Source organism: Haemaphysalis longicornis, unplaced genomic scaffold (assembly GCF_048455015.1).
Source record: "Haemaphysalis longicornis isolate Haplotype H1 unplaced genomic scaffold, Haemaphysalis longicornis Haplotype H1 scaffold_4, whole genome shotgun sequence".
NCBI classification, from domain to species: domain Eukaryota; kingdom Metazoa; phylum Arthropoda; class Arachnida; order Ixodida; family Ixodidae; genus Haemaphysalis; species Haemaphysalis longicornis.
The window spans coordinates 87,037,072-87,063,851 of NW_027526361.1; the positions used below are offsets into that span (position 1 = coordinate 87,037,072).

The 26,780-nt window shown below is 48.3% G+C and overlaps 1 protein-coding gene across 1 annotated transcript in view; it reads left to right on the top strand.

Moving 5' to 3' along the window:
- The first annotated feature begins 445 nt into the window (after window positions 1-445).
- Window positions 446-26,780, top strand: part of Sqor (Sulfide quinone oxidoreductase) — a 35,690-nt gene continuing 9,355 nt past the window's right edge. The window contains exons 1-7 of the mRNA XM_077707125.1: window positions 446-600; window positions 8,599-8,784; window positions 12,792-12,962; window positions 15,760-15,813; window positions 18,460-18,654; window positions 23,478-23,696; window positions 25,067-25,253. Coding sequence (XP_077563251.1) covers window positions 8,599-8,784; window positions 12,792-12,962; window positions 15,760-15,813; window positions 18,460-18,654; window positions 23,478-23,696; window positions 25,067-25,253 — 1,012 coding nt within the window. The 5' untranslated portion in view covers window positions 446-600. The remainder of the gene's footprint in view (window positions 601-8,598; window positions 8,785-12,791; window positions 12,963-15,759; window positions 15,814-18,459; window positions 18,655-23,477; window positions 23,697-25,066; window positions 25,254-26,780) is intronic.

Genomic DNA, 26,780 nt, shown 5'->3' on the forward strand with positions numbered 1-26,780 from the left:
CACGGAACGGAAAATCTTGGCGCAACGCTGGCCATCGCATCACTGCATGCAAGTACATGCCGCTCTGCACGCCTCGACAATGATTGTCTTGGGATTCGAAGGAAACGAAAATCTTGCGGTGTGACCTGCATACCGATAATGCGGTCAAATTTTGCCACACTGCCACAATTTTGCCACAAATAAGAAAATTTTACTACAAATAAGAAATTTTGCCACAAATAAGAAAAAAAATCGCCTTTTAATTAAGAAGGCCTCGACGCCAGAAGCGTTGTCTGACTATTGTTGAACATAATCGTGCGGCGTCCCAGTGAGTATGTACATAGAGTTTCTTACAATATACTTACTAAGAAACTTTACGAGTAGGTATGTTAGTCCAGTTGATATGTGTCGAACAACCGCGCCCAGTCAGTCCGATCGCGGCTTGATTGTCACCGTTCGCGACGCTGTCACCAGGCGGCGCCAGCAAGAACAACCCATTCTGTTGTAATTCCCCCGCTCGTTCTGAAGAGCGCTGAGCTGCGCCAACGCCGATCGCGTTCGCCGGTTGCGCGAAGCTTCCTCCTGCGCCGCTCGACGCTTTCACCGGACGCTGCTATCGAGGTGAGTTGTTGCTCTTATATCGCGAAATAAACCTCAACAATAACGCCGGCTGACTTGCTGTAAGTTGTGCATTTCTGGTAGACGAGTACTTAAGCAATCGGGAAGCGACTTGCACGACGGAGGCAAGAGGGACGCAGCTGTAGTTAATTCCAGCGCGCAAATGCGAGCCCCGGCAGCGGCTGACGCCCGCAAGTAAAAACTGCTGCCCTTTTCCGTCTGCTTTATTACGGCGCCGGTGTATTGCCAGCTGCTGAGTTTTCTTTTTCTTTTTCGTCGTCTTCCATTTCGCTGCGCGAGCGTTTGCTGGTAGTTGCGGCGGCAGTCGGCTCTGTGAAGCGTGTAGACTTGATAAACGACGACGTAGCGCATGACAGCTGCGGCAGCGTCGATCATATCTGAAACTAGATCACCCATTTCACCGCTCTGCTACTTGCTATCCGCCGTACGCGCAATTATTGCTAATATGCTTGGCGCGCGCAATGTTTAAAAGGTGTGTAGAATGGTCAACTGTAGTTCAAATATCTTTCCCGCCATTGCATTTTGCTATTATTCGCTCAAGCATACTCTTCGTTCGGCTGAGAACGGTGGTGAATAGTTTGATAATTTTTGAGCCCTGATACAAATATACAGAAAAGCGAAAGGTGCTGCGAAAACAACGAACGAGCTCGTAGAGCGAAATCACAATTTTGCGACGTGCGGTTAGAACAGGTTTCTTGTGGATAGGCAGTGAAGCTTCTTTAACAGAAGTGGTTCAACCGTAACAAGTTTCGGTGTTTGTTTTTGTATTTACACTGTGTGAAAAAACTTCTGTTACACTGAATAAATTTTTGCATTGTAGATAGTTGATAAAACCGAGCGGGTTGCTACCGCCCTAGAAGCGCGGAAACGGCTATTACAAATCCAAAAGTTCTCTACAAAAGAGCATTTTAACTTTAAAAACGTCTTAGCAGTGGAGCTATTTATGCAAGCCGTCGGGAAGCAAATGTGTAGTTGCGCTAAAGTACCGCTCCGAGATGTCTACAAAAGTTTTGGATGGCGCCTAGACAGCTCTTTGCTGGACGTCTCAACAACTTCGGTTGCCAAAATGTCTTGTAGGCATCTTGTGACGACTTTCCCAGCGTCGCCCTACTTGCTTGCGCTTTTTACGGGCCAGCCTCGCAAGGACAAACCCTGAGCGGTTCCTGTTTTAAAAAATGCCGGATTCGCGATTATTTCAATCGTTGCGTAGTTGCCATTGCGTGGCCTCTGACCAATTACATGCACAGAAACCGATACACCGCCTTGTGCTGCATCGCATCCGGGCGGTTTGCTTTCAGCCAATCAGGGCTCGCTCGAAGTGAACGCTTTGAAATGGACGCGAAATGGACACAGTTGAGAATTTCGTCCCAGCTGAAGTCGTATTTAATACGCCGAGCCGCTGCTTCTGAAGCACTTCTCCTGCCCACTGTTCGCCGAATATGTGTATGTTTTTAAAAATATTCCGCCGCAGAAGAGAAGGTGGTCACGAGGGAGCGTTGTGGAAGCAGCTGCTCGGCTTGTGGACAGCTGATAGCAAACAAACAATTAACGGAACCCTGCAAAACTACCAATGCGCGGTTTCACTCTTTCCTTCTTACCTGGAAGCTCTGCGGAAACTATAGTAGTTATCGCCACCTGCACACAGCGGGACCGTGAGATTTGCTCGTCGCAGCAGATTCATCTTCCAGTTTCCGTTTTGTTTATGTTTCGGTATTCTTTAAAAAAGGCTATGAACGAGTTTATTGCTGCAGGTGGACTAGTACACCTTCAAAGACGTATAAAACAGTTTAACCTTTTTTATTACTTGTGAAATTTCAAGCCTGCTCTCTGAGGAATCCATTCTCCAAATTTCAAGCCGATAACCAGCGTAATATGAGCTTTGCATGAAACCTTTATCTTCATTTCGGTCAAACGTTGGGTCGAGTGATTGATGCTGACATCGGGGTGATGAGGTGTGTAATCTCACTAAAGGAGATAATGCACGTATGTTACACTAGGCCTATATACCTTTACAGCTTCTGTTAGCGGCAGGCTTACATTAAATAATCTCAGTTACAGATGGTATACCTGTCCTGCGCTATATTTTCCTCTCGACATTCTTCCACACGCACTACAATCTTTTCTTAGCCGCTGTACAACGTAGAGTTCACTTTTTCTGTATGAATGTTTTGCTGTCTGTCTGTCTGTCTGTCTGTGAAAAGTTTAGAGAACGCTTGATGAAGAAGTTTGTGCAGGCAAAACCTTTCCCAACTAATAGAACTGTCGACATGCGTCGTACATGTGATATTGTTCTAACAATCCTTTAAGCCTATTTAAAGCAAGTCATAAGCACATAGGTGGCAGTAGCAGCATTGTTTTACTATAAATCATGGAGGAAAGAAAAGTTTAGGAGGGAGCGTCACGTGACTATCGTGAAGCCTAGTCATAAAAAATAAAAAGGAAAAACTGATGGGAGATGCCCCACCTCACGTGACAGGCAAGCGGTAGTTCTTTGCGCCTCATGCGGCCGCCCGCCTGCACGCGCTATGGTGCGTCGTTCCGTTTGGTTGCCGTCACCGTCCGGGCGTTGCGCGCAGCGCTGCCTGCAACCCTAAACGCGCAGCGGGCTGATCGTGCAGGCAAAGTGTTCGGACGGGAGAGACAAAACATCTTAATTTATTGACCTCTGGGATCCGTCGAAGTTCGCGCCGCAGTCGAAGTGTCGTGTTCCGCCGCCGTGCAAAAATGGAGATGTCAGAGTACGACATCCGTGCCCTCCATTTTATTTCACACAACACACCTCACTTTCTTGATTCTGGTCATTTTATCTTTTCACCTCCCAGGCGTAATTTGGCGTTCGTTACCCATATGCCTATCGCACAGATTGAGCAGTAATCGGACAACCAGCCCGCGTTCTGCCTGCGACGCGAGGCGGAAAATGATTGTTCTCCCGCGCCCGCACCCAACATCAGTGGTTCTCACCTTTTGTTTTCCAATGCACTGAAGGAGACAGCAACGCAAAACAGACGTCGTCACGACAGTTGTGGCACGTACAACGTGCCACGATGCCGGAGCGCCGATAAGGCGAATGTATGCAAATGCGCACGTGTGCAAAACCAAAGCTTTTCGCACCACCTCTCAGCTGATGGGACACTCGTTACAGCGCTGTGATGTAAAGGGAAGGTGGCGCGATAACTTCCACCAAAATTCGAAACGCAATCGTCAAAGCACACCTGGCAAACACCACGCACCCGTGGGCCGCTCCGTGCTTGTGAATGTTTACAGCAAAGCCGGTCGTGGTTCCAGCGGTAAGCGTCAAATTCGGCTCGCAGCCCGTGAGGGTGCTTCGTCAGAATGCGATCGAAGTCTCGCCTTGCTTTCAACAGCGACAGCGGCAGTACTTCCCCGATACGAAGCTTGGAGCGCAACGGTGGCGAACAATCTTGTACGCCGCCTTCGGCGACGGCGCTCGCCTCCACCTCCACCGGCAGCCAGCCGGAGCCACTAAATGCTCGCGGGCCTGAGCGTGGTGAATTTTCCATAATGCATTGCGCGGGAGGAGCCCGAGGAGAGGAGAATGCGGCGTCAGAGGAGGTTGGCTTGCCAAAGCTGGGCCGCCTGACGTCATGCTCCCTGCTAACATTTTTCTTCCTCCATGCTAAAAATAGACGTCAGACGCGTTTTTGCGGTAGCAAATAGCAGGAAACGCATTAAAAGTACTGCCTAAGACAGGCGAGATCAAAGTAAACACTAAGAAGGAGCTTCTAGAGCTGTTCAGGAAGGAAAAAAGTCCCAACGGATGACGCGCGAGCTCTGGAAACGTGCGAAAATTGAATCAAATTGATCAAACTTCAATTTGAATTCATCATGAGAATAGGCTTAGGAAGGCTGACCAGCGTGAGGGGTGAGAGGGCAGAGTGGAGAGGGTGGTATGTAGCAGGGGGGCAGAATTCAACTATCGTTTATCTACATTTTCCGCGAAGCCAGCAAATACGTGGCAGACTATTTAAAAGAAGAGATTCATATTTTGAAAAGATACGAAGTGGCTGACAATGCTGGGACGTCGGTTTAACGGCGGTTTAGAAACAACCAAGCCATTGTTTATCTTTTGCATTTAGTGTATTTCTATCCCGATCCACAAAAGGCCCCGTTTTCGTTCACACCCGCACACATGGCAATTGGTCGGAGTACTATGGTCGGTGCATGAAGCAGTCCGCTCAAGAGAAAACCTACACCACAATCTTACAAATATCGAAATTTACGGATGTGAATGCTGTTGTCGGATGTTTTTAAATGTGAGGTTCCACGACCCCTGCATGTGTTTTTGCACTCAGTTCATGTCTTCGGTTTTTCGGCGCCAATTATGAAGCCTATTCACGCTTACGGTGATTCTACGGTTTGGAAAGCACATGAGCATTGGTAATGCCAATGAACCAGAGGCTAAAACATCGTCCAACTAATGTTAATCCGGGCTTCGTTAATCTAAGAGTACGCGTTGTATTCGAAGGACTGCGTCTGATTAACGAGATATTCTAGGCGAGTGTTGTAAATAGCGACTATTCTAAAGCATGTTACATCCCGGGTTGCTGTCAGAACTACGATATTATCCAAAGTTTTTGTAACCTTGGTTTATTAGCACTGTTTTGTCGCTGTTTGAAAACGTTGTTTCCTTTCGTAGTCAAGTCCGACATTCTCTGACCGGGCTTATATACAGGACACTGGGACGATGGCACGAGATCCCGTAAACTGTTTTTGAAGATACAGTCCTAGTCATCTTGTCTAAAACTAGAGAAATTAATGATCCCTTCTAGCCTGTAATCGTTACGTGAATGCGCCAATTTATGCTTCACATTCCTTGAACAACCCTGTCAAGGATTTGTGAAAAATGAAAACCAGTGGTAAAAGACACTTCACAAAATAATGAAAAAGCACACGGACGGCCACTGGACTCACAACTGTGTCTTCAAACAAAACAAAACTCTCTAACTGAATACAGTTTTAAGGGCGAAGCCCTTTAGTACCTCTCAATATCCGTGCCGATGTCCGCCGATGTCCGTGCAGTGTTGCCAACCAATTTCGACCAGATCGCCCCAAACCGCACCTCAAAAAGCCCTACATCGCCCTACACAATATTCGCAATAGCCCTACGCCCCGCCCTACGCCAAAAAAATTGCAATTTTTTTTTATTTAAAACGGTGTGTTTTGTTTCCTAATAAAATTTTTGTTTGTACTAATTTTAGTTATTTAGCTTCGGCTACCGTAGCCGTAGAGCTACGGGTGCCCGTGTTCCACGGTCATGTTAGCGCAAGTGCGTCCACTAGCTGCGAATGCCGACTTGATGACCAGCACGGAGTTGAGATTCTCATTTCCAAGCCTATTGCGCTTTTTTGTTTTCACGTCGGCCATGTGCGAAAATCCTCTCAGTAGCGGCATTGGAGTGGGGCAAAGATAGTATCAGCTGAGCCAAGGTTGCGATGTTGAGAATCTCCTGCTTGTCTCCGAACGTTCTCATTTGGTGGAGATCGGTCCAAAACAAAGCAGGTGGTTTGACTTCCAATGACAACTTCTCATCTTTGCTGAAGTAGGAAGGCAGCATTCTCCATTCTTCCTCGACTGTGTGCGTAGCGGTTCTGTAGCGTCGGCAAGGCAGGTAGCTTCCCTCCATCTTCTGTGGTGAGGGCTGTCTTCGGGGTCACGAACTGACAAAGAGTCATGGCAACCGGGGTCATGACAAAGAGCCCAGAAACCTGAAGCCTCTGTTTGACCTCAACGGCGGCTGTCTGATAAAAAGACAGACAGCGAATACGAAGGTCGCGAACCGGCACACTTCTTCAGCACAGAATTGCACCCTTCGCCCAGGTATACCTCTTTAAGGGGCAGCAGAACTCTTGGGTCCATGGTATTTATGTCATCCCTCTCCAGAGCAGACGGCTGGACAAAGTTTTGCAGTAGACATCGGATGAGGCGTTGACTCTCTCTGCCTGGAGTTCTCCGATGACGTTTCCGTTGCCTTCCGTTTCCGTAGCCTGTTAAAAAATTTGAGCACGAATTTCATAAACCTGAAATAAGCCTCTGTGATACTATAGTTCATGTGGTTTAGAAATTGAATTCGGCGGCCACTATTCGATCTTCCACGGAGGCTTGCAAGAGGAGTCGCAGGGTTTCCCATTCTTTTAGTACACGCTCAACGCACGCATAAAGCACGAGCCATCGGGTCTCGCATGGTCGCAGAATCTTCCTATTTTCAGTCTGGAGGAACTCCAGTAGTGCAGATACTTGTGCTTGTCTCTTGCTGTTTTGATGTTTCGCAGAAGATCTTCCAGGTATCTCGGAAGCTTCATTGCAGCTTTGCTGGCAACAATGTGGGTGGAATGGCATATGCAGCGAATGAGCACGAAACTCCTGTCTGCCTTGTGCTGAAATTTTTGGGCCAGGGAAATATGCTCGCCAACCATATAACGCTGGCGTTGTCACATGCCAGGCCCGGGATGTTTTTCAAAGGTACCTTTTTTTATGAGAGGCAGTTTTCAACAACTGCTGTAAAAAATCGAAAGTCGAAAATTATGGAGCAGGCGCCCCGCGATCTGCGAGATCTCCAATCGGCGCCTTATCACGGGAACACAAGTTCCGAATTGGTTTCGACGTGTTTGGCCGCGGCGCTGGCTCGAAAACACGCGCTCCACCGTGGGGGTAGCACTATGGAGGCACCCTGCATGCTAGCCCCCATAGCAACCGTTGTACTGCTGCGCTGGTAGCAATTAAAATCGCGCGCGCGCCTCCCGCACCAGCCCGACCCTCACGCTCTTCATTATAGCTACACCCCCTACCAGCGGTGGAAACCAACTTTGCAACGCAGCAGCCTGGTCATGCCACAGGGCATCCACAGGGCAACACCAGAGTTTGATCTTTTGTGCCTTTCTGCTGCGTCTGCTCTTCGCAAGCTTTTCTTTCCTCCATGTCTCTTTTATTTTGCTCCCTCTACTCCCTCTCTACCGAAAGCTCGGGTTGCGGAAGCGTCACATAGCGGTCAAAATTTGCATTACAACCAGTTAGTTGAGGACATAATTTCAGATTTTCGCGGCTTCATGTGGCGCAAAATGGAAAGTTCAACAGAAAAGTTTAAAATCGCCCTACGCTCGGCGGAAAAATGGCAGAACGGCCCTACGGCCCTACGACAAGAAAACATTTCCCAAAACGCCCTACATGTAGGGCGAAAACCCTACAGTTGGCAACACTGTGTCCGTGCGCAAGAGGTGCGCACAGCATTGTACGCCATCTATTGAGAGCGGCGCACACTGTAGTACCATCCGCGCGCCATCTGGGGAGAGCGCCGGTAACTGCAGTAGCAAAGCGCGCGAATTTCAAAGGATAGAAAATGCAAAAATAAAGCAAAATCCCTAAACTATCTAACGATAATTCGCGGAAAAAGACGCCGTGAACGATGCCGAGGGTGTGAAGTACTAGGACGCGAATTGTCTTTCGTGTGGTGTTTGGCATTTACACTGCATTTACTGCACCTCAAAATCATTTAAAACTCAGAGTGCATCAGCACGCACGGACGATGACGCTCATCACACAAGCAATACACAACTTGCGTCCCAGTGCTTCGTACCGTCGGCATCGTTCATGGCGTGGAGATGCGTGTTTTTTTTTTCAGCGGCGCAAGCGCAGATGTAGCCTCACACTCTCGCATACACAAAGACAATGCGAAACACAAACGAATCTCACACCTGTTACATTCACTGCCCTGCGCCAACAAGTGACATTTCTTTATCCTTGATCAGTAAGGCTACATTTGCCCGTAGATGTGTTCAGTTAGGGAGTTGTGTTTGAATAAACAGTTGTACGTCCAGCGTCCGTGCATGTGTTTTTCCCTCTCGTTTGTGCAGCGTTTTTTACTCGGGTTTCAACTTTGCACGAATCATGAACCAACCGGTCCAGCAATCTACCATAATCTTCTTAGGGATGTTTTCAGTTTTTCGTGTGCGTACTTTGTTTCAGATGATTCGCCGAACCGCTGCGAAACGCATGGCGCGCGCCGTTCGTTCCTACTCCACAAGAGCCGATCAAGGCGTCAAGAGTTGCAAGCTGCTCGTGGTCGGTGGTGGATCGGGTGGTATATCGACAGCGGCGAAGTTTGCTTCCAAGCTGGGCAAGGGCAAAGTCTGCGTCCTCGAACCCCGTGACGTAAGACGGTCTTCTGTGCACCCTTCTTTTCTGTAGAATCGTTGAGAGAGAGAGAGAGAGAGAGAGAGAGAGAGAGAGAGAGAGAGAGAGAGAGAGAGAGAGAGAGAGAGAGAGAGAGAGAGAGAGAGAGAGAGAGAGAGAGAGAGAGAGAGAGAGAGAGAGAGAGAGAGAGAGAGAGAGAGAGAGAGAGAGAGAGAGAGAGCTTTTTTATCACAAATACTTTAGTCCAGGCCCTAGTGGTCGTTTTGAGTCCGTGCATGGTGTCCACGCAGTGCTGCATGTATGTTTGCGCGGATCCGGTTCATATGTGCGCACGAAGCTTCCTGAGTGCCTCGCCATTCACTGGCGTCGGGGAAGGCAGTTAGAGCTCCAAGGATGTGATTGAGGCGAGAAGTGGAGAAAAAATCATGCGCCTCTTCGTCTAACGACGACGACGGTTGAACGCGAAGCTTTCTCGTGATGGATTCTTTGGTTGACCAATCCCACGCTGCGAGTATGTATGTGAAACTCTGGAGGTACGCACCTCTTTTCTACAATACCCACAGCTACTCTCGGGTGTACACTCCGTGGGCCTGAAGTTTGGGTGTGGAGTGCAGCGCGAATCAGTACCTGCTGCTTTCCGTTCGCTTCTACCATGTCGAAATGGAGCAATCGGATAGACGACGGCTTCATAACGCAAGAGACGCAGGTTCGATTCCGGCCACGTGAAGCGTTTTTTGTTTCACTTCAGCGACGATCATTCACCATAATCGTCAGAGAAAGCTGGCTTTCCTGCAGGGCGCCTTGGCGCACAACGGCACCAGTGAGCACACTAAAGCTTCGCGTGTGGTGCGTTATCACTAAGAATGGGGGATGGGTGGTGTGGTGTTACGATTCACCGCGCCTCTACCCTGTTCGCGCGTGTTGCGAGTTTTGTGTAGTGCTCCTCTGTTTTGCGGCAGAGCCTGCCCTCCTCGAACATGTTACTACGTGCACTGGCGTTGGCTCAAGCCGACGCAGCTACAAAACATAAAAACAAACTGTGCATGCAAAGACATGCCCCGAGATCTCCTCTCCCCCTCTCTCAGGCTCAACGTGCGCCGCTACTGCTGGCCCTCACGAACTCTGGAAAGAGTGTGTGTGTGCGTGTGCATGTGTGTGTGTGCGTGTGTGTGTGTGTGTGTGTGTGCGTGTGTGTACTCTTTTCGTGCCGCGTGCAAAAGCACTAGGAAAGTGGCGGAGCCGTTACTGCTTCTGTGTATAAATCTAGTGCTTTCTGTGGCCATTGGGAAACCGCAAGGCGCTGCTGTTAGGAACGGTACTCTGCTCGAGTCGGGCTGTGACCTCGCCCGTAAGGGTATTGTTTCTGTATCATTGCAGTTCACTCCTCGCCATGCAGTAAACCAGTAAAGTTTGCCTTCGTCTTCTTGTCGTCATCACCAAGGCAGTAACGTTCGCTGGTCGCCCGACCACCACGCTACCACGTATGACAGAGGTGACGGAGCCTGGTTCGGGGACGCCTTCCCGAAAGTAACAATGGGCAGAAAGGACAGGTGGGACGGTAGAGGGGGGGAGGGGGGTGGGGGCAGGGCAACGATAGGATGCGGAGAAGGATGAGATGGGAAGGGAGTGGAGATGGTTGCATCTGCCGCTTGAGGCATAAAGCCACACGAGTGAGAGGTCCATGGGCGTATGCATGGTGCGTGAGAGGCCCCGGGAATGGAAGTGGTGGGAGGCGCGATTCTGATTTGAAACCGCTGGTGGGTGGTACAAGGTTGGTCAGAACTTGGGTGGACCCGCGAAACGTTAGCACGTTTTCGTGAACATTGCCGCCGATGCGAGCGTGGCCAGGAACACACATCAGCGTAAAGTGTGGAGTAGGATTGGCAGCTAAGATGGAAGGAAGTAACGGGTGGGTTTGTATCCGGGTGGGTGCTATGGTGAACGAAGTTACAGAGGAGTGTTTGGCAGTCGAGGGAAATGCATGTGGTGGTGTAGGAATAGTAAGAGCAGCGTAATCTAACGCGAGGGCAAAGGCATATTTTTCAAGGGAAGTTGAATAGTGTTGGGACAGAGATGAAAGCGACGCAGTATCCGAAGAAGGGATTTGGAAGAATGAGTGGTGCCTGCTCGGTCAGAGGGGTGTTGCTGGCGTCTGCAAAGCAACGGACGGAACCTTGATCAAGTGGGGAATCAACTCGCTTTGAGGTTGCCTGGACTTGCAGGACTCGGCGAGCAAGGCGTCAGAGGGGGTTTATAATACGGGGACGAATTTCGACGGGCATACCGGAAAACGTCCCAGGTTTTCGACCGGGAAAGGTCCCAGGTAGGGTATTCAGGTGGTATGGGTAACACTATAATAGCAAATATAAAATAAGGACATTTCTTAACAGCGAAGGCGTTGACAAAATCGTTGGTGTATGGTGCTCGCAGTGAAAAATACAAAAAAAAAAATGCCGAGCGCTCCTGCACGTGCGCCTCGAGCTCGCGTTCTTCAAGCCACGCACACCACTTAGGGATATTGGCCAACCTTGACAAAAAAAAAAAAAAAAAAAACCGACGTTCACGGTGCCGTGGCTCAGAACTCAGAGTACGCGCCTCGTTCGTTGGACTTCGCGTGGTCGTGCGCATGCGCTCTGTACCGTAGGAGAGCCGCGACTTGAATGTGGAAGCTGCTGTAGGTGATCATTGAATCCACATGGCCCGGCCGCGGATAGTTCGCACGGCCGAGGAAGAGGCCGCTCTGCTGAGAGAGGCTCGGCGTGCAAAGCATCCGCTAGATACGATAAGTGGCGCTTGCAAAGTGGCGAACGAAAATACCGTCCAAAACGACGAGCTCACTCTGGCTTTGCTCAACATAAGGTCATGGAAATGCCATGCCGCCGGCGTCAGCCACGACACCACAACAATACTAAAACTCAACTTTGTGCCCGTCAATGATCACCCACAACAGCTTCGCCATTCAAGCGTTGCGCGTGAATTCAAGCTTCCCGGAATTTTGTTTTTCATTCAAGGGCCTGATTTAATATCTCCTGTCCGTTTACTCACCGCGTCTTTAGCATTAAAAAAAAAGCACAGAAAAGAGGAAGGAGGGCACCAGGGCGCGCACTCCTTCCGGAGCGCGGCAATCGGTATTGATTTTGTTGCGAAAGCCATTAATGGCCCATTTTGTGAGAAACCGTAGTCCATAACACAATACCGACGTCTTCCTGAGCTTTCCATAGCACGAGGCGTTCCATAGAGCGATCTCAAACTTGACAGTGTCAAGAGTTGGCCGTCCGTGCCAGTACATTGTAGAGGAAGAAACTAGAAAAATGCAGCAGAACAAGCGGCGAATGCGCCATCGTCGTTAATTCTCTCGTCACACTGCAGCAGGAACGAGCAGCGGCACAGGCAAAGAGTCTCAAGTAGTAAGACTACAAAGCCCTTTGACTGCGCAAAGTGGAAGAAATATGTCTCAGGCGTTCAACTGGAGATTCATGCTTTTGCATTCCCAACCCATGAAAGGTGTTTAGGTGTCTTCGAATGTTTTCGGCATAGCCCGCAAGGGGTCGCATTTTAATAAATACCTAAATTGATATAATTGATATACCTAAATTATACTGATATAGATATCACAACTCGGGTACTGTCGGTGTAATGTATTTATTTAGATCAATCTTGCCAACGGTATACCGACGTTGAGGTTGAGAACCCACGTTCCTGGGGATATATATGGTCTTTTGCTTTAAAAGCAGTTGTTGCTGGACATTTTGGTTATGGTCGAAAGCATGGTTATTTGCGCAAATAAACAGGATACAAGAAATGAGACACAGACAGGCGCTTCCTTCCGTGCCCTTTTCTTGTGTACTGTTTATTAGCCCTAATAACCATGGTTTTCGTTTTCGCTGCAAACGCTTAAAGCCCATGCTTTCTACAAACTACACGCGACTGCCACCTAATCACGAGAAGTTTTAGCATGATTTGCCTTCCGTAGTCAGTGATGAAAGGCCGATGTAAATTGGGCTTTTTCTTTTTTTCGGTACCAGACCCACTGCTATCAGCCACTGTGGACCCTTGTGGGAGGTGGTATCAAGAAGTTGCCAGACTCCTGCAAACCGATGGCTAGCGTGATACCCAGCGGAGCCGAGTGGGTTAAGGATACGGCCGACGCCTTCTTGCCTCAGGAGAATACCGTAGTCACCAAGGCAGGACTCAAGGTAAACTAGACTTGAAGTGAACAGCGCCATAGATATAGTGTAGTACCTACCAATGTCGAGAGTTAATATTCGATTGCCACGTTTTGAAATAATTTCTGAATAATAACGCAAATTTATGAGTAATTCTGCTGCGAAAGCAAACTGTGTGTGGCAATCAGACAAACAATGAACGATGACCTCGCCAGACATCTCTTGAGACCTCGTAACGTACATCAAGCCAAGTCGAAGCGTAATCATACTTTTGTCTATTCCAAACGTGATTGTCAGGAGCCACAAGATCGCAAGCGAACCAGCTGGGGACACGGTTAAAACAGGTGTGCGCGAAAATGGGGCATTAAATACCCGCGCCTTCTCTACCTGCTTCACTCTCGCGTTGCTCGTAAAGTTTTATATTCAGAGCGCATCTCAGCTTAACCCGGCCAGGTTACTGACGTCGCGTTTTCGAAAATGAATTCAGCTCAAAGCAACCAAATTGCGAAAATGGTGAACTTTTATTTATTTATTTCCTCACATAATAACTAATTATTCGTTATAATTAATTAATTAATTTCAGTAGTACTTCAAGCATTTTGTAAGTAGGCCTTAGGCAGGAGCGGGCAGAACAAAGAAAAGAATGCGCGAAAGTGCACATACATGCACAGATAGGATCAACGTCAGCAACGCAATCAGAACAGTGGGCGGAAAACATTTTTTTTTTTGCGGTTGGTGCTGTAGCGGCACGGGGTTAACAGACTGCAAATTTGTCGCCGTAAATAAACCCCAACTATAGCTGAGTGAATAAGGGCTCATTCTCGTGTTCATGAGCACAGACGCACATCAAGCTGTACCTGACGTCGAGCCCTCCACCACGCCAAGCTGTTCCACGAGGCTCCACACGAAGGGCGCGTCCTCGTCTGACTGCTACAACTTCGTCACTGCCGCACGTGGCTGAATGTTCGTACTTTCGAAACAGTCATCGGCCTGTCCCCCATGAATGATATAATGCCACCCACCTGCCGAATAAGACCACTGTATATGCCACTCTGCCGCACACGGCATCGAAAAGGATGACCTCGAGTGAAATGACGTATACTAGCGGCGGCCTTTTTGGAAAGCTTCGAGAGCACCTGCTGTCTCTCACGAATGGGTCTGTGGTACCAGACCAAGGGAATTCCGCTGCAATGTCCCTCACACATGCCTTCGCTTCATCCGGTGTGAGCCGTGGGACCGTGGTCAGCAGCCCCACAGTCGCTGGCATTAACTTGGGTGCGGATGTGATGAGGGATTGGGATCCGACACTCGTCAACTGGAAAGTGGCCGTATGGGTGGACACGAAGGCGACTTTCCTCAGGCTTGCGCGGGCCCGCCGCAGCTCTCACGATGGGCAAAGTTTTTGCCCATCTTTTGCCCATTTGCGAGCCTGAGGCGCCTTAACATCTGCGCCTCAGGCTCGCAAATAAAGATTTATCAATCAATCAATCCTACAAACTGCACTGACTCATGAGGAGGAGAAGGAGACGTCTTATTTAGGGACCGAATGAATGAATGAGACTTTGTACAGCCTCTAGGAACAAAGGTCTTCACAACATGGATATGCAGTGTGGAGGCTGATTTTCCGGCAAAATAGCGCATGGCCCATCCATCTCGAAAGGACCAGGCCCCTGGACATTCCGTTTACCTCGTCCAAAAGGATATTCAGGCCATGCACCTTGACAGCCAATTTGCATTGGGCAAGCCCCCTCACCCGCCTTCATCGAGGAAACTGACCCGAGCCGACCGCGCGCTCCTCCCACGACTGCGAATCGGCTGCCACTGCTGCCCAGAAAGAAAGTGCAGGCTTGAAATGATCGCTTGTTCACCATCCTTTCCCCACTGTCCTGTACAGAGACATTCGAACACGCACTGTGCGAATGTCCGCAACGTTCGCAGGCTGGAACAGCGCTTACAGCGTCGTACAGGAAAGAATTTCACTGCCTTCCCCTTCAAACCTGATGCTCCCAGAGTGCCATCCTTAGGTTTATTAGAACGCCTTCCGGGCCCTACCAAACTTTTCAAAGGACACGGGACTTTTGGACGGGCTGTGATGCATGCCAGTGCAGCCAGTGTTGCGGGGCATCAACTACATCATCGTTCTTCTCTTTCGACCTTGTGTTTTGCCCATCATCCTCCTCCTTGAGTCAGTATTGATCGAGATTTCCTCAACCAGAGAGGCAGGTATCAATTTGGTCTTATTACTCTTGTACCTTTTATTAAAGAAACAGATGCACATCCGAAAAGCTGGACAGTGCACTGCGCTACTATATTCGCAAACTGATATGGACCGTCATCTTCCGAAACGCGGGTGGCGGCATTATATCGGTGATGTCCTGCCTCGCCGCTGCCCAAGCCAACCTATGGGACGAATGGCCTCGCCAGGTGCCCCGCCTGCAAGCTGCCCGAAGCCCGCCTACAACTTACACGGAGACCGGAACGACCCAAAACGCGCCCCCTATGTCACGCGGACAGCTTTTATAGACTCCTTACAATTAACTATTTACAGCTGCCACAACAACAAGAAAACCACAGCGTCTATGCTAAAGCTTTAGGAAAAAAGAAAGGGACTGTCGGCGAGCCGGGTTTAGTACAGTGGCGCACATTTGGATACTCACGTATTTCGCTACCAGTGTTTAGGCCTTGTGGCTATAAAAATAGAAGCACCGGTGCTTATGTTTGTGGAAACTAGCAGTTCTACTGCTGAAGTGTTTTTTTTGTAACGCGTAGTTTCTAATTTGTGCATTTTGAATTATTTTTTTTTGCGTCTCTTTCTAATTTTCTTCAGATTAAGTACGAATTCCTTGTGGTTGCAACCGGAATCCAAGTGCGCTTTGATTTGGTAAGCACTGTCTTCTTATGATCTACTTAATTAGCGAAAGGTGGGTTGCTTGGCTTCCTCATGCTTACAGACGTCGCAAGTGCTAACACGGCATAAGCTCTCATAGACGGAATGCATGCCAGCGTTTATTCTTTAACGTGTACGCATTGGCTCGAGGTTGAACTTCTGGCCCATTATGATTACCAAGAGCAGGCTTAGTCGAAGTACAAACATACAGAGGGTGGAAGTGTTACATATGCGTTAACGTGTTAGAATTTTAACAGCGGAGCTGTTTAAGCTTGAGATCGGTCCGGTGGCGTTAGCAAAAAAAAAAAAAAATAGCACGGAAAAACTCATCTGGCGCCAGGCGCCCGGCACGACCTTAGCGCAGCTGCGTTGGCGGAGCCAAGCCTCGTCGGCGACACACAGCGCCTCGTGACTCCGCGCCGAGCACATCGTTTGCACTCCCGCAAAACATGGGTCGGCCGAAGCATGCAACTGCCTAAGAAAAAGCGCAGCGCGAACGCCGTCGTGTCGCTTCTAGAGAACATATGAGACGGCTGCGATCCAACCCCGAGTATCGCGCCTAAGCCTAGCAATACCTAGCAAAACTTAGCTAAACCAGACGAAGATAGGTCGACCTTCAGCTCCGATGTTTTTCGAGCCTTGCCCCACTATATTGCAGCGACGCCAATTTCTTTTTTAAGGCAGTTTATCACTGTTGAGGTTGGCGTTTTCTTATTATAATGACATCGTATATATATAGCTTACGCTAAGGTCTACACTAGCAGCATTTAGCCAATACAGCCAATGGAATTAGGCATGGCCAGGCGCTTGCTTTAAGACAGGCCCATTAATATTGAAAGTGTCTTAGGAAGCTTTGAGATTGTCGTGATTGTCGTACTTCTGTCACAAATGTCGATTGGTGCGGGCAGTTTGGTTACTTTTTTAGGTTCGAAGTAACATGATTGTGGTTTCTTTCCGTGGAATTACTATGTTCGACGTTGTGTCCCGCTTTATTGCTGCGTGAAGGATGGTGACTATATATATGCTCACGAGGAGTGGTGATAAGCAAGACGACGACGTCCCTGGCAATGTTCGTTAATCCCCATTTTTATGGTTTGACCAGGCGAGGGTGGATAAAACGGGCAATAAACAACTTGGAGGGCAAGGTTCTACCTCTCTGTGCATAGTTACTTCGTTAAAACAGGCTCTGTCAGAGGTACGTTTTAGAATAAGCTAATATGGTGCACCGAGGATAAGAGCATAAGTATTACTGTGGCTTCCGCCAAGGGTGCGCGGGGTACAGCCGCATGTGTCTGTTTCCATGCGGACTTGCTGTAGCGTCCGTGCTTGTAACAAGCGGTGTAGGAGTGGTAATCTGATTATACAGATGATGATTGGGGCATATATATCGCCAGCGACATTCCGCTCCCTGATAGGTACGAGCCCTGCTCGTGATGATGCTTAGCGGCTTCCCCTTTGTAACCGGGTGGCGTTGCACTGTGACGTTAGTCGTAACGCCACTGTATAATCACCTGGCAAAAAAAAAAAAAAAACCCTTATTGGAATTTTTGTGCTAGTCTCACTTCTATGTTCGCATGTCTTCCCAGATTGTTCTCTGCTCTTTTGCTGCTGTCCAATTCACTTTTCCGTTAACCTTAAAGCCAAGGGCTACCGGAAGCTGGATGGCTCCCTCACTAAGGACTGGACGGATACGTTTGCACTCCATTACAATATGTCGCATGGTTTGTGGCTCCCTGCCGCAGCCTGCGCACAGTTCTTCCTGTAACGACTCGCGGATAAACGTTTTTTGTCCGCAAGCAACCCGCCCGGGCTTCAAAAAGCATTGCACTCCCTTTGGTATCATCGAATAATTTTTCTCTCGTGGTCTCCTGCTTCCAAATCCTGTAGATATCTAAGGATATCTTTGTGTGTGCTTCCAGCGCCATCTGCTCGTCCGGTGAAGACAATTCTTATATTCATTTGAGCAATTGTTAAAGGAACTTTTGGGTTTTGGATCGAACGGCCTAGGTTAGAGCCCAAGCAATGCTACATTTATTTTTCTTTAACACATATATCCGCTGTAAAATGTTTTTTAGCTCGATTCTAAGCATTATTCCCGTAAATAGTTGTGGTTTGTATCTTTTAGATTGGTTTAGGGGCAGGGCACGGCTTTTCGGCTTTTCAACGCGTTTAGTTAACACTCTGCGTCGCGCGGGGAGCGTTGGATGGTACCTATCTTAGAACGGTATATCGCATATCGCCAAGCTCTGACTGTAACGCTCAGTCAAACGTGGTCAAAGAGAACAGAACTGAACGAGTAAAATTCGCTCCTGACAGTATCAGCTTCGTTCGCAGTGTCGTATTTCGTATTTGCCGAGCACCTCTGCTTGGAAACTACCGAACTCTGGGGCTCTTTTGTCGTATTTCGTATTTGCCGAGCACCTCTGCTTGGAAACTACCGAACTCAGGGGCTCTTTTGTCGTATTTCGTATTTGCCGATCACCTCTGCTTGGAAACTGCCGAACTCTGGGGCTATTTTTTGTGTGCTATGCTTCAGAATATTTTCGTATAACGACGCAGCACTCTTCGTTCCTGCTTCCTGCATTTACTCTTTTATGTTTTCTGATTGTGCCACTTGTGTGGCCGCTACACCCACGGCAGGTTGACGGCCTGGAAGAGGCCCTCAAGACCCCGCACGTGTGCTCCAACTACTCCTTCGACACAGTAACCAAGACGCACCAGGCCATGCAGGCGCTGAAGGAAGGAAAAGCTATTTTCACGTACCCGGCCTCGCCCGTCAAATGTCCAGGGGCGGCACAGAAGATCATGTACATCACTGACGCTTATCTTCGAAAGGCAAGTGCGCCCACTGTAAACCTTCCCGGCGCACGACGACGCCCGTGGCTGCTGAGACATAAAAACATGAGCCTCCGGTTTTAAAAATTATTTACCCAAATGTACACCTCAGAGGGCCTAGACTACACAACATTGTCTCTAAAGTGCGCGAACCCATTAATGATCAGCGTGAAGGCCAAAGTGCTGTAGAATCTTGACGTTGTCTTATCTTTCCGATGGGATTGGCAGGGATACACAGCCGTCGGGAAACTGCTAAACGTTGCTCTGGTATAGGCTTAAAAATAGATCACATCTTTTCGAATATTGTTGAGAGAATGGGAAGTACATAAATTAGTAATCATGTAAGAACAGCCGCCGTGGAAGATGTCAAGATTCGTTTGACAAAAACAGTATGTATGCTTGACCATAATGGGTTTATTTTCATGTCCTTCACGACAAAGTTAATGAGGAGGCAGTTTATAAATAAAATACAGTTAAACAGACTGAAAACTGTGGTTACCCAAACCATCTAAGTGTTCCGCAGCCACTAGCCGCAGCTGTTGGGTCTCGACACAAAAGAAACCCCGATGCGCAATGTTCCTGGAACCGAGGAACCCACAATGTAGCCTAACAGCGGCAGTGCACAGCAGCTTTTACAGCGGAGCGGTTTAGGGGCTCGCAATATCCGTTGATGATGCCCGTCACGCTAGGCGAAAGTACCCCGCTGGGCCGACAGATGGCGCTACCTCCTTGACAGCCGTCTCCTTGAAAAGCAGAGAGGCGAATATTGCCTAGGACAGTTACCACCTGTAACAGGAAAAAAAAAGTGTTTCGGGCCTAATAAGCTTTAGTGCCTGCCCTAAGCAGCGCTAGTATTAAACCAAGAGTGTAAAACATGATCATATTAGTCCTTTTTGGTAAGATGACATGTCATCACCCCGCTTCAAAGGGGAGACCAATAGCAATCATCATCATCATCATCATCACCGTCCAGTGCGCAATCGTGGCTGGTGCGTCGGAGCCCGCGGCGTACGTCCATATGTTCACCGATAAACTACCAGACCTTTGTGGGTGAGCTTCGAGTACTTACATACCGCAGCGAGTGGCGTTGTTAGCGACCCCCACCACTGCGGGAGGGGGGAATTCCAGCGTGCCGAAGTCAGCTCCGATGTTTCAGCAAATTTTACAGGTGTGGGACAGTATTTAAACATTCTTTTCTTTTTGGCTGAACTAAGCGCAGACAGGGCGTAGGAAAACAGATCTGTGTGATTTAAACCACTCTAACGCACTTACTGGCACCGCTCAAGCCGTCAGTGCGAGACAGTCTTTTCTTCTTTCGCGCTTTTGCCTCATCTCTTTTCTCCACCGCTTTCAAGGCCCTGTTTTTGAAATCATTTGTCGAAACCAATCAAACGTGTACCTTCAATTAAAATTACGGTGTAATTTTCGATTACGTACTTACGTTTTGCCCTCACTATAACTCGGGTTTCTTTTGCGCTAAATGTATGAGCCGCGACATAGGGACTATAGTGTTTGGAAAAGTGTTGCCTGCATGCACATCGTGTTGATGCTCTTACTTATGGTTCAAATGTGTTGCAATTGTATGCCGCCCCCCCCCCTCCCCCCGGAGATAAAAACGGCTTGAAAAGCGATGCCAACGGCGCTAAGAGACCGGGAAGACATGCATCGCGTATACAATACAACGCCTACCAGTGAAAGAATTGCCAAAGGTATCAGCATGGATCTCGAAGCATTCATGCCTTCTGCGTAGTTTAAAAGAGGAAAAAAGTGAAGCGTTCTCATGTCATGACCGGAGCGATTATGTGCCCTTGTCGCGAAGTGGCGGGAGAGAATTCACTCGCAAGCCTTATTCCACGTTGCTTCCTTCTCCATGGGCTGCCGTGGATGGGTTTCCGGGTTAGCGCTGATGAAATGCTTACGTAACGTCTGAAACAAAAAACAAAAACTAAAACAAACTCGTACTTTTCGTATATGCCTCGGTGAAGCTTTCAAAACGCATTCGAATTACCAGGGCAATTTTGTTACTTTCAATGAGGTTGGGTGGCCTTTTCTCAGGCCAGAAAGCCGCGAGCTGTCGCCAGTACTCGGGCCCGTGAGATAGTGATAATCCGGGGGGCCCCGTTACCGTTTTTTTGATATAAACTGAATTTCGTGCTGCTTCGAAGCGCGACTGACCTACACTGTTCAACGCAAGCGATGACCAAGGCCAGGAGGTGGCACACCGGGCATGTGCACCCACCCCGAAATTTTTCATGGCAGGCTGGCGTGCTGTTCAAGTCGCCTGAAGAACCACCTGAAGTCGCCTGAAGGCGCCGAACTTGCAGTTTTAAGGACATTCTCGTTCATGAAAAGCTAAAAACTAGGACTAAGCCAACGTCTGCAGACGTTGACTTAGTTGGCAGGCGTTGGCAGACGTTGGCCGCTCCAACGTCTCCAGACGTTGGAACGGCCACAGGGATCATGCCGCTCCGTATGGTGTACATGTAAACATGTACAGCCGGGGACGTGCCCGACTTCGAATAGCTCCTGCTGCATTTCGCGAGTGCGATTCGAAGGTTATCGCGGAAGTGCAACTCGTTCATATGGAGCACGCGAACCACCAGCTTTGGCAGATCTTCCCTGCCAATTTCGTTATCGTCGGCGTAGATAAAAGGCAACTAAGTCTGGACTTGATCACAGGGAATGTAAAGCTTAAAACAGAAAGTGGGGCAAATTAGTCGTGTGGGCCATTGTTGTAGCATGTGACAACCAACAAGGGAGAGAAGAGTGCGAAATCTTGATTTTCATGGTTCCGAAACGAACCGCTACGCCCCTGGCACGCTTGGCTGGTTGATGCTCGCGCGATAACTTTCAGATCGTGCTCTATTGTACTTCATAGCTGACTAGAAGAATTATTCGCCACCTTACTAAAAAAGTAGAACACGCGAATCTTGGCAATAAACACCCAATGTTGGCCTCAACTCCCGCCTGACGAACTCCGCGGTCAGCACGGCGCTCACGAGCCCGCTGACGAGCCGCTCACGATTACGCACACGAGCGCATGCCCGCATAACCGCCTGCTCTTCTACCGAAGTAATCATCCCATGGCTTACCCACAAACCTTCGAACGTAAATTCAGACCACACCACCACCACCATCATCATCATAATCATGATTTATAATCATCATCGTCGTCGTCGTCGTCATCGTCGTCACCACCACCACCACCACAACCACCACCATCATCATCATCATCATAATCGTCATCCCATCAAAGCTCCATAAGGTGGGCCTTACCGTTAGCGTTTAGCATACACACATCGCACGTTAAAGTGAGTTATTTTGAGCTTCGTTTGAAACACAACCGCGCAAGAAGCCCTGACTACCTACCTTCCCCCTCCCATCTTTTGGTCGAGCGCCCGTTCGCCCCCCCCCCCCTCCCCCCCCCCCCCGAAAAAAATACCTTGCTACGCCACTGTCAAAGACGTAGTGTACCTCCCTAGATGCCTTTTCATAGAGTTCTTAAAAAAATTCTGGTTTTGTGTGCCCCATGGATCCGGAAGCGCCGTCATTGTACGCAGGCTTCTGCCTGAGGACGAATGAAAGGCCGATGTTATACTTGTAATTCATTTACGTGGTAGCGCTGGTGAGGGGATTGTCCGCCCCCCTCCCTGTTTTGTGTTCACGTTTCTTCGGCGTTGAGAATCTAGTGAGTTCGAGAAAGTGCGCACATCGCATAACCATGTGGGTGTGACGCTTTTCTCACGACCCGTGACTTGGAGGACAAAAAAAAAAAGGTATCGGGACATTTATGTGATGCCAATATTCGGCTACTCGAGTTAAGTCGTAGATTCAAATAGAGTGAGCTATCTGCAGAAGGAAGCAGAGAACTGGTTGAAGTTATGACATCAGCACATTTTGGTGGGTAGTTACTAAGCAGGCAGGCAGTTGTCGTGAAACAAAGTAAATGAAGCACAGGTGGGGCAGGGCCTTCGTCCAAAATCAGCCAGTAATCTCTTGACGGTTGTGATGAGGATATTATCTCTATTTTTCACGCACGTGAAATGGTGGCAGAAATGGCGCAGTTCGTATACGAAGAAATGGCTGGGAGATAGAGCGAATCCCGTACCAAACTCCTTACAAAATTTTACGTGCGTGTTCGTATGCCTTTTGCGATAAAAAAACATAAGGCGCTCCGGAACAGTTCTTGGACACCTTCTGGTATGCAATTGTTACGACAATGATATTGGAGGCCACCGAAAAAAAGGCGAAGTAAGTTTATAGGGTGCAAACGGCCACACATTTGCCTACAGCACAGCTTCTTGTGCGTTTTGTCATCAGGCACCTTGACGTAACTTAAAACGTGGATAGTTGCGGGAGAACTTTGAAGCAGGAGCAGTTAGCTATCTGGCCAAACACCTACAGTCGTTCTTGTCATCAAGTTGACAGAGGGGTACTTTGGCTTTCACTCAAGTGCAGTTTGTTACCTTTGTACACAAAGTGCGCATTGTAGTGAACGAATATGTCAATCGTTGAGATACGCTTGTAAACTCCCACCGCTTTTGTTGTAAACGAGAGACATGCGTCAGCGTGTCTGACGGCCTTTCGCACCCACGCTTTTGAGCTACGGCTAGTTAAGAATCTGAAGCTTCAAACAGCGCAATAGAAAAAAAGACGTCTAGGATCAGCTGCTATCCGACCTCTTTCCCCTGATGCACTGTTTGGAGGTCTACATCATGTACATCTGTACATCAACGAACTAGCCAAGATCGCCACTATAAATCTTCGATGCAAGATTTCGTTCCAGCAGGAAAAAAAACTGCCCTTTTGTGCTCACCGTGCAGGCTGGTGTACGGGACAAAGTAGACATCACGTTCAACACTTCCCTTGGCGTGCTTTTTGGAGCGCCCAAGTACGCGGCCGCCTTGTGGGAAGTCGTCAAGGACCGCGGTATTAAAGTCAACCTCAAGCACGAGCTGATCCAGGTCCGGCCAAGCAACAGGGAGGCCGTCTTCCGCAACTTGGACAGCAGCAGTGATCCCAAAGAGACCGTCACCTTCAAGGTTGAGTGCCAGTACCAGAACTCTATAGCCCGGTATATTAATGCACCGATGACATTTGTATACCCTTGATGAACACGATAACATTGTAGAGATTTGCAGCGAGGAGCGCTCAGCCATTTGTTGTTTGGCAGGGTGCATGCAGCAGTTCAAATGTGTAGCACCGCAATATGCAAAAAACAAAAATAAAAACATGTAGGATTCGAACCAGCCTCACTCTGGAACGAACAACATTTTTCAATTAATGAAGGTCACTTATCCTCCAAAGGCTAACTTGTGGCAGGCGTGTTCAGCTTTTATTTATGTTACAAATTGTGATTCGTGCCTGGCTTCAACGAACACTTTGTTCATTCAGGCTTACGGGCGTCACCAATTTCCGTTACTACTTATGGCGGCAGCTCTGCCATAATAACCATAGTCATAGTTACGCTTTTGTATTCGTTCGCTACACTTTTGCAAAAGCCGGATAATCAAGACCTGTCTGAGTTGTTGACTGCCCAACTTATTTGTTTTCGCTTAGCCCGAGTTCGCCCTCTGAGCTGTTTTGCGTGAATAATCACGGTTTTTTTGGTAAGCTTGTTCCACTCAGCCTTTATAAACTTCTGGTTTAACCCAGTAATTTATCGCTTTCAATACGGTAAAAAAAATTCGGTGTGGCTTAATATAGTTATGCCTGGCTGTGCGTATCGAGAGGTACGGTTAATGTTATTGTTTGGTTTGGTTCTTTGAATGGTTACGACGCTTCTCGAGGCGTGCGGCTCGTTCTTCCTCCCTCTCCTCGGCGCGCTGCCTCCTCTCGGTTTCGTTCCGACGACGAAGCCTGACGACGACTCCCACCGAGCCGCCCCTACTATATATACTATTCTATTTTGTATTTTTATTATTTTTATTTTTATTTTTATTATTCTTTTATTGGCACAGCGAGCGGCTCTGCCAGCTGCGGCGGCTAGGGCATTGCTTGGTTCCCTAGCCACCGCAGATTCCCTAGGAAACGCTGCCAGCTAGGGAACCGAGGTACGGCCACCGGTCACAGCGAAATGGCGAGAAAACGGCCATTCTAGCTCTCGCTACAAAAAATAAGGCACACGGATAATGCCTGACAAGTCGAGTCGAGGAATTCGGACAAACGCAGGTTCTGTATAAGTAGGTACCCACACAACTGGACAACAGTCCGGTTCACGGGGCCTTTATTCTACTCGCCTTAGTTTTTACCCAAAAAAGTGACAGAAACTTGTATATCGACCAGGCGGCGAGTACCGGCGTAGCCTGTGGGATATACTACTTGGAATATCGTTTCAAGCTTGAAATTTCTCGGGTTATGAAAGGCTGCTTTGTTTGCTTTATGTCTACATTATCGATTCGCCTTGGCGCAGTACAACATGATGCACGTTACGCCACCCATGAGGCCGTCGGTGGAGCTGAAGACGGCGCCCTCCTTCACCGACGCGGCTGGCTTCCTGGACGTGAATGGCGAGACGCTCCAGCACAAGCACTACCCAAACGTGTTCGGCATCGGAGACTGCACCAACGTGCCAACGGCGAAGACGGCCGCCGCTGTTGGTAAGGCCGAACCCGATTGATGACTTGTTTCTCAGCTTCCTTTCCTGTTAGCTCATTGTTGGCTGCTTATGTTAATTGCATCTCTTCCTGTAGCAAACGAGCAAAGACTTCAGAACCAGGTAGAGGAAAGTTTGAGTTAGAACCTACACGTTCCATAAAGTACGTAAACTATTTCCGTATAAATCTGAAGTGCATAGTGTTCAGGATAGAAAATTTACTTGTTAATTACATGACACCGCCTGCTGAATACGAATTGCATTCCTAAAATTAGCATTGCGCACCGGGCCATGCTGTATATAGGTGCCTTATGTCGCGGTTTTGAATCATTTTGGCATAAAATGCCCGTAGAAGAACCCAGCGCATCCTCAATGCTTGGACGTTTTGGGCTGTGCAGTTCGGACAATAAATTACACCTCAGCATTGGGGATTTCACTCACGCCGAAGAACTTCGCAAATATTGTTGCTGATTATGCCGTTATTTGTGTGCGGGAATGTATGTTTACATTGGGTTAATATAAAAAGGCCGAATTAAAGGGATCCTGCAACACTTTTTTGAACTTTTTTTTGAAATCCTAAATTCCTGCAGAACGTAGTAACCCAACACAACCAGTACTTAGATGAGGGGGTTGCAAAGTACCTTAGCCACCAAAAATTACTGCTCTGTGCCCATCAGATAACTTGTAAACTCGCTCAAAAGATTTTTTTCTTTTCCGATCTTTTACGTCACTAAGGCCATCTAGCGGCTGTTGGTCGGTTTTCCTTCAGTTGCAGCAATGAACGCTTTTGGATAGCAACTTAAAAACCACCACAAGAACAATGCAGAAATGGAAGGCGTACCTGGTGCGACGAGCAAATCACGCAGTGCCGCTCCGTGCTGGCCATAACTATACCTTTCGCAGTGGTTTCAGACGCGAAGGAAAGAGTGAAAGCGCTTATCGAAAGTGTTGCAGGGTCCCTTTAAAAGTATGCTTCACGATTTCAATGCCATGACGAAACGTAACTGTGCACGTACGTTTAAGGTGACGCCTATATTCGGACAGTTTCATAACGCGTTGTAGACTGCTAGTGCAAAGACTCAACGAGTATTTTGTACACCGTGGGTGCAAGAACGTACAGTTGAGTGACTTTTGAATGTAGGTTAATGCTGAATTTAGTGTCCGTCACTTATTTCTTTAACTTGTCCCCCTCTGGCGCTTCATTATGCGACCTCGTATGTTTCTATGGTGTGTACTCAGATTGATTTTGGGGCGCCCGACAGCTTCACAGGGAAAGGAAACTTTTCGGGCAAAATGTGTAACTAGAAGAATGTGAATTGCATTGTTATTGCTATTTCCTCAGCGAATCGGCACATTTTCATGTGTTCATAAAAGCAAGCGCCATACCTCTCGTACTTTGACGTTCGCTGGAAGTTCCTTTTAATTTAGTGTTGTTTAAATAAAGGCGGACCAAGACAAAGAGGAAAGCCCGATGAGTGAGTCATATACAGCCTAGCTTTAAACTTACTGGAATTGGTTGCATCAAGGCTAG